Below are 8,102 nucleotides of genomic sequence, written 5' to 3'. Positions count from 1 at the left end.
GGGCCAGCTTCTCTCTTGCCCTGAAGGCCTAAGCCAACAATTCCTTGGGCACCAAATGTCTGGACCCAGGGCGGGGGTGGGGGTGGGGTGGGGGTGGGCAGTGACGACGAGTGTCTCGGCTCCGAGAGCTGGGGGGTGACACGTGGAGACGGAATAGGCAGCGTGCCACCTGTGCTGGCCCCGGGCCCAGCCAGGCTGTGGCCCTGAATTAGAAGGGCAGGTGGGGGTCAGAGGACAACGGGTCACAGTCTCTGCCCGACCGCCTGAGACAGAGGGACGGAGAGGTGGGTCAGCCTTGGCTTTGGGGCTGCGCAGGCCACCTGTCTGTCTGGGATGTATTCCGGTTTCATCCTGATAGGGTCTGAGAGCAGAAACGGGAGATGCGTCCTGCAGGGCTCAGCTCAGAGAGCTGGAAGGAACGGGGGGGGGGGGTGGCGGCGGGAGCGGGGAAGGCCGCGAGAGGGGTGGAGGGAAAAGCCAGGCACAGCTTCCTACCCTGCACGGCCCTAAAGTGCTTATGAGGAATGGCGGGGAGGGACGGTGTCTCTCCTGTCCCCTTCCCGGGTGAACAGACGGACAAGACGGCAAGGTGCAGGGGGCAGCCTGCAGGAGCACTGGCGGGTTCGGGCTCACCACGCCGGGGGCAGGAAGGCAGCGGCGCCCACCACGTGGCGAGGCGGGGAACGTGGCCAGTTCAGTCCCGGAGAGAAGGCTTCAGCATCTCCGTGGAGCAGCCCAACTGGAGGAAGCTCCTTCCCCATCCTTGGGGCCCCCGGACACGGGAGGAACCCACTTTCCACTGCAGGATCTCCCCTCCGGGAAGCCCGACTGCTGAGCCCTAGACGGCATGAGACCCAACCCCGGATGCACTTCGACACGTGCGTGACAAGGAGCCAAGATATGCTGCCGTTGTTTTAAAGAAAGAAAGAAAGAAAAAAAACAACAACAATAAAAAAAATAAACACAAAACGAAACACCACAGAGCAAATTTTCTAACACCTCGGTTTCAAGATTGCACGTTTCACATTGATCAATAATTTACAGGCGTCCACAGCTGCATGTTGCTGAGTTAGTTTAGTGCTAGCCGGGAGAAGCAAGCTCGGGTCTAGAGAGGAGAGGCGGGGCCGCGCGGGCGTGGCGGTCAGGAAGCCGGGGCCTCCGGGGCCTCGGAGCCTCGGAGCCTCGGAGGGAGGGCCGGAGGAGCAGGGTCTTGTTGCTCAGTTCTTGGTGGCCTTGGTGGTGGAGGAGTCCCCGGAGGGTCCTCTCCCCTCCCTGGGGCTTGTGACTTGTCAGTCCAGGGCTGCGGGTCACCAGGACTGCTGGCAGCAACCTCAGTGAGTCTCAGGACGTGGTCCCAGGGTTGTTAGGTCGTTGTTTGTTTTTTTCTACCTTCTCCTTGAATGTGGCAGTTTAAGCTAAACAGAACTTCTCCCAAAGCCCCAGCGGGATGGTGGAGGTGGTGGAGGTGGTGATGATGGTACAAGAAGCGGGTGGACTTTTCCTCCCTCCTCTCCTTGGAAGATCAGACTGCACAGTGTCCAGGAGGCTGTTGAGCAGATATCTCCAAGGCCATGACCAGGCCCCGTGGCTGACGGAGAGAGGCCTGAGAGTCCTCGGACCCCTGGCAGCTCACGTTCCCCGATGGTCTGGTGGCATCAGCCTCCGTGTTTGGCAATGCAGGGGGAGCGGTGGGGGGGTGGGCATCGCCACCCTGGAATACTGGAAAGCCACGTGGGTTGGGGAGACAAAAGCCAGCCTCATCCTTGGGTCCCAAGCAAGACCTGTGCCACCCCGGCCCCTCCGGGCACTGGGCTGGCTGTCCCACGTGGGGCAGGAAGGCTCACGGGCGCAGACCCAGAAGAGAAGACCTAGGCCCTGTTCACTTCCGCGGGACCTGGACGCTGGCATACTCCGAGTGGGACGGCTCGGGCTTGGGGGCCGGCTGTTTGGGGGCCCGGTTCAGGTGGACCATGTCCAGGTCGGCGTAGGTCAGGGTGTCCTCGGGCGCCGGCGGCCGGACGGACTGAATGCTGGCGTACTCCGTGTGGTTGTTGGACTCCGCGGCCCGGGCGGCCGACTTCTTCCTCTTGGGCAGGTTCAGGTCTGCGTACGTGATGTCGTTGTTGTCCTGGATCTAAGTGAGATGGAGAGACGGTCATTCTGGAGCCCCGAGAGGCCTTCCCTGCTTGACTCATTAGCACCAGGTCTGGATGATTCTGTCGCCTCTCGACCGCCAGTGACTCAGCCGTAATTCACACCCAGCTCTTCTCTGGCCAACGTCACTGTCTCTGATCCACCCCCTCCACACACACACACACAGAGCCTGCGGATCTTCCTGAACGCCACGGTGGTCACCTCCCAGCCCTGACTCAATGTCACCCTCCTCCCACGGTTCTGTCCCGCCTTGCCAGTACTCCCCCCTCCGCCTAGCGCCTGTCCCCCTCCTTCTTGTCATGGATTCAGTCCACCTTGTCCATTCAAGGACAAGCACTGCTTGCCTGACCAGATGGGGGCGCAGTGGACTGGGAAGCACAGGACCCAGGTTCAAGACCCTCCGAGGTCGCCAGCTTGAGTGAGGGCTCATCTGGTTTGAGCAAGATTCACCCAAGCTTGAGCCCAAGGTCGCTGGCTCGAGCAAGGGGTCGCTTGGTCTGCTGTAGCCCCCGGGTCAAGGCACATATGAGAAAACAATCAATGAACAACTAAAGAGCCGCAACGAAGAATTGATGTTTCTCATCTCTCTCCCTTCCTATCTGTCTGTCTCTATCTGTCCCTCTCTCTGTCTCTGCCACACACTGAGACACCCCCCCCCCCTTCGTCTGGGTCCGGGGCTCCTTCCCCGCGCTTCCTCAGCCCATGTGTCTCCACCACAGCATCTACCGCGCAGGGCAGTGCCTGTTTGGGGGTCCGAGTAAGTGCGGATCCCCCGGTGGGCGGGGACCGTTATTCATGGACCTGTTTATTCAACGAGGCATGGGTTATGGTGCAGAAACTGAGGCTGACCCCTGGGTCATCTTATTTAGGTCCCCTCACAACCTTGCTTGGTAGGAATGATGAGCCCCCTTTTACAGGTAAAAAAAAAACCTCCAAGACCCAGGGAGGTTAAAGAAGTTGGTGAAAGTCACGCAGCTGGAGAAGAAACAAAGTCTGTGGGATTCTAAAGCTGTGGTCTGACCACACACACACACACACATACACACAGCCCCTCCGCCCCACGCCCTGCCCGCTCATACTTCTCTCTAGGAAACCCACACCAACAGCATTAAATGCCCTCCCTGGCAAGGGTTGGCACCTGGCACCAGAATCCCAGACACGCACCCCAAGAGCTGGGTGGTGACTGCCTTGCTCACTGCCCAGGGCCGGGCGCATAGTAGGTGCTCAACAAGCCTTTGCTGACTGAATTTTGTACAAGTTTCTGAGATCGGTTCTTCCTACTGCCATTCTTTCCCCGGAGGGTTCCAGAAAGAAGTCCAGAGGTAAAAATGACAAGAGAGAAGGTCCCCGTCTCCCACGGTTGGAAATTGTCTTGTTTTTCTAATTACCACCTGCGCTGGTGCCCAGGCCCAGCCCCCCCTCGGGGCCGTGCCGGGTCAGGAGAGCAGGCCTCACGACACTCTGGCCTACACGCGACCCGTGTTTTACCAGGCCCGTGATTCTTCCCCAACAGATCACATCTAAAGTGATGACAACAGCCAGGAAAATGTCAAGGACAGCTGGCGTTCTCTTGTTCCAGGGCCAGGGCAGGGCTTGTCTGGTTACAAGACGCAGGGGAAGCCCTCCTCCTCCGAGGTCTGACAGCATCAGCCCGGGGAAGGCTCAGCTTCTCGGGAGCAGGCCAGCCAGCCAGCCAGCCATGCCGCCTGGGAAGCCTGCCCCGGTCATGACAAGGAGATGTGGCCAGCTGGAGGGAGGGTGTCCTTGCAGGAGGTAATTGATGACACAGGGTCTCTCCAACAGAGGAGGGGCTGGCCTGCCTGGGCAAATGGCATGTGGGCAGGACGGCACCATCCCCAGGAAGGAAGGCTGCAGCCTGCAGACTCCGTTTATATAGGACACACCATGGAGGGCGCCCCCTGGAGGTGTGCAATGGGGTGGCACTGAGTCAGGCACCCCTGGCTGCAGCAGAGGGAGAGAATGTGCAGAGAACCAGGAAGAAACGCCGAACAGAGAGCTCCCCCGCCCACCCCTCCCCGGGCAGAGAAGTCTTAATTTAGCACAGAATCTGCAGCTCCGGCTGGCTGGCGGAAGAGAATCACACCATCGCGCTTCCCGGGAAGGGCATCTCACCAAGGACTGTACCTGGGTTACTTCTCTGGCGTTCTTCTCGGGCTCGTGCAACCTAAAAAGGAAAGAGACACACGGATAAAAATATCCTCCCTGTCTCAGACGCTCGTGCACATTGATAAGAATAACATCGAGATTCCACTTCCTCTACGGGCGGAGGACACGGAGGAGTGGCCCACCGCAGAAATACAATGGCTTACCGAACGTTTGGACGAAGGAGTCGGTCTCATGAGAAAGGGGTTTTAAGCAATGCATTACTTTTTTTTTTTCTTTTTTTAGGTAGCTACTCTACCGACAAGAATCTTTAAAAATGATAATACTCGGTGCTGGGGCTGATATGGCGAAACGGACATTTTCATACGTTGCCGGTGGGAGGGGCAAACCAGGACACTTTTGGAAAGTGTCCTAGCCAGAGCCAGAGCTTGTAAGGTCAAGCGTGTCATCTTTTTGACTCATAATTGCATTTTTTTTTTTCCGGGGTGAGGGGAGGAGGATTCAAAATATAGAAAAAGCTTTATGCGCACAGGCCCGTGGCTCAGGGCAGAGTGGGGGGCGGGGCGTCGGCCCCGTACGGCCCCGCCCACCGGGACTGGGTAAGGAAATTAGGATAGACTCCTCAATGCAGATTTAAAAGGCTGATGAAGAGGTTTGTTTTTTCATTACACATGATTACATGAAACGATGACTATAAGAGAGAGAAAAAATTCCCAGTGAAATGATGTCAATTACAAAAAAAAAAAACAAAGAAAAAAAACCCGTGTGGGTAACACTGGAAGGAGATGCAGTCAGATTGGCTCACAGCAGGGGTCTTCGGCTGCTAGTTTTTCTTCTTTTTTTTCGTTTCCCATATTCTCCAACTGCTCGGTATTATACACATCTAGGTGTTACCATTAAAATAAATAAATAGAAAGAAGGGGGAAGGATGAAGTGTCCTGGTTTAGCACAGACGCCACCCGGGCACCGCATGCTGTGATGGGAGGCGTGGCTTGCCTCGCTGCAGGGTCACAGTCAAGGTGGAGAGCAAGCCCGCGCCTCTGGTCCTGCACAAGTTGTACGGATTCTCCAGCCGTGAATTCCGGGGCCGGGAGCCTGGATAATGTCAGGAGTGAGCAACGGGGCCTGGCAGCGGGGTTATTAATGGACTTGGCACGAGCGCTTGGCTCAGAAAGCTGTTCTGGGGCAGGATGTGCCCAAGGTGGCCACAGAAACGACCCCTCTAGGCGCGGGGACAGCGTCCGGTAAGGGAGGTCACGCAGCTGCTATGCACATCGCACCACCGGCTTCCAACCCCTCTGGGGCTTCCCAGGCCCACTGGGCCAAGTCCAGCGCACTGCCCCTCCACCCTGCTGGTAAGCCCTGTGTGGTCTGGCCACTGCTGACACCCTGCCCCCCGAGACTCACTCACTCCCCTGTCCTCACCTCCCCGCTCACCCGCCACCAAATACTTCAAGAAGGCTACCTGAGGTGGCGTGCTTGATGTGTCCACAACAACAGCCTTGAACGGCGGTCTTGACCACTCCTGGTTAACTGGTGTATCGTTCAATCCCAGCTTTGTCCCAGGGGAGGGTCCTCTGGCAGGGATGAGCTGTCTGGGCTGAACCTCCTTGACAATCTCAAACCTCCTGGTAGATTTTCCCATCTGGTTTATGTGTCTATCTGCCTGCCTGCCATGCTTCCTTGCCCCACGGGTGCTCAAAAAGTGCTCAAAAGTGACTTGGAATGAATGCCAATCAGACTACCCCAGGGCCTTTGCACACCCAGCCTTCTCTGCTTCTTCATCAAGTTCACTCCTTCTCTCCTCTCAGATCCTATTTCACATAATCCTTTCTCCAGGACACCCTCACTGAACCCCACCGCTCCCCCAAACTCCTTTCTCAGAACCCTGGTTTCCTTTCTTCCAGGACAACATTACAGACTAGAAGAAATTATCCAATTTTTGTGTGTCTGTCTTTCCTCTGGTCTCCATCTCCGTGAGTGGTACTGCTGTTACTCATCCCTGTGCTCGGGCTAGAGGCGTGGGTGCCATCCCTGAGTCTCCTCTCTCTTCCATTACAACCCAGGTCTAATCCGCCACAAGGCTTGTTGCCTCTGCCCCCAAAACACATATCAGGCCCACCCACTCCATCACCTCCACACCCCAGCTCCCGAGACTCCCGGGGTGCCTCCTCCCTGTGTTCTTGCCTCTACTCCTGCCCCTCTGCGCACCATTCCCCACGTGTAAAACGCACAAATGATGGCATTAGCATTTTTCTGCTCAAAACTCTCAAGCCTTCCCCCTGACACAGTGAAGTCCATCTCTGTCACCTGCCGGGTGAGGCCCACAGGACCTGCCCCTGGTCTCCCATCTCTCTTCCCCGGGGCTCACTCCACTCTAGCTGCCCTGGCTGCCTCCACCACATTCACACAAATGTCTGCAACTGCTCCTGCCTCAGGGTCTTGGCCCTGGCTGTTCCCTCTGCCCAGTCCACTGGTCCACTACTGCTCCAGCTCTCCCCATGACTGGTGCCTTCTCATCCTTCAGCTATCTTCGAAATGTCGCCTCCTCAGAGAAGCCTTCCCTGATCACCCACCCCACCGCCTGCACTGCCCGGTGCCCAGCTTTATTTCATTGGGTCAGCACCTGCATCAGGCTGCGTACTAACCTCCAGCCTTGTGTAGCCACCTGCCGCCCAGTGGACCATGGTCTCCACGTGGGCAGGGTCTAGTAGGCCCATCTCTTTCCCCGCGGGAGCCCTGACACCAGTAATAGGCCGATGCAATGTCAGCGCACCTTACGTACTTGAGGAATGAATGAATAAATGAATGAATGAACGAATATCTCTCCCATTGAATCAAAAGTGAGACCGCGGCTAGTGTCTCTCCAGCTTCCTGTTGCAATCCCCCAGCTTGAGGCCTGGCGCTGAGCTGGGGCTTCCATCAAATGGATAGATGAAAGAATCAGGGAAACCCGAAATATTTCGAGGATCAACGCTGCGAACGTCTGACGAGTGAACAAATGGCCGACTGAACGCGCCCGGGTGCCCAATTAAGGGAGCAGACACACTCCGCCGTCTGAGCCCGGGGAAGATGACAGACAACGTGCTTGCCTGTACGTTCCACGCGCGGGGAGTTAGACATAGCCCCGACCCTCCACGGGCCCGGCAGCCTTCAGGGCCCTCTGAGCTCAAAGCAGCGGCATCCCCCTTGGCGCCCTCCCCCCCCGCACCCCCCGCGGTGCTCCGCGCTCCCCACGCCGCGGTCCTCCGTCCTCCGGAAAGCGAGCGTCTGATCCCAGCCCGCCTCGCGCGCGGAAGCAAGGCTGCTACGCGGAAAGCCACCATTAGTGCTCACTCGCTTGCCATCGCTTTGGTTTAGAGAGATGAAAGGGGAGCCAGCGATCTCCCGGCTCCCTGGGTAGGCTCACGCTGGAAATTTTTTTTTTTAGAAAAAGAACAGGCAGAAAACGGTTCGCTTCTCTGGGGAAGAAGAAACAGGCAGCACGAGGCATGGGTGCCGAGATCGTTAGCTCCAGCGTCGGAGAGATCTGGGCTGGAGTCCCAGCGCCCGCACTCACTGGCTGTGGGACCTTGGGAAGGTCACACGACTCCTCTGAGCCTCAGTGTCCTCAGCCACACAGCGATAGCCTCCTAGGACAGGGGCTCTAAAGCCTGACCTGTGGGTGGCGCCGTGGATGAAGCATCGACTGGGAATGCCGAGGTCGTCCGGTTTAAAACTCAGGGCTTGCCCGGTCAAGGCTCATACGACCAGCACCTACTTATGAGTTGATGCTTCCTGCTTTTCCCCCCACTTTCTCTCCTCTCTCTAAAATCAATAAATAA

General features: G+C 57.3%; 1 protein-coding gene across 4 annotated transcripts in view; it reads right to left on the bottom strand.

Annotated features, from left to right (window-relative positions):
* Positions 1 to 984: 984 nt before the first annotated feature.
* LOC136405169 (tyrosine-protein phosphatase non-receptor type substrate 1-like) overlaps positions 985 to 8,102 on the bottom strand; it is a 42,741-nt gene continuing 35,623 nt past the window's right edge. For 3 of the 4 annotated variants that reach the window (XM_066384262.1, XM_066384263.1, XM_066384264.1), the window contains exons 8-9: positions 4,288 to 4,339; positions 985 to 2,134 (exon numbers count right to left, since the gene is read on the bottom strand). In XM_066384262.1, coding sequence (XP_066240359.1) covers positions 1,880 to 2,134; positions 4,288 to 4,339 — 307 coding nt within the window. In that variant the 3' untranslated portion in view covers positions 985 to 1,879. The remainder of the gene's footprint in view (positions 2,135 to 4,287; positions 4,340 to 8,102) is intronic. The other variant, XM_066384265.1, reaches the window with a different exon arrangement.

The sequence above is a fragment of the Saccopteryx leptura genome, chromosome 5 (genome assembly GCF_036850995.1).
Source record: "Saccopteryx leptura isolate mSacLep1 chromosome 5, mSacLep1_pri_phased_curated, whole genome shotgun sequence".
Lineage (NCBI taxonomy): Eukaryota > Metazoa > Chordata > Mammalia > Chiroptera > Emballonuridae > Saccopteryx > Saccopteryx leptura.
Note: the sequence above shows the minus strand (reverse complement) of the source record. Positions and strands in the feature narration are given on the sequence as shown.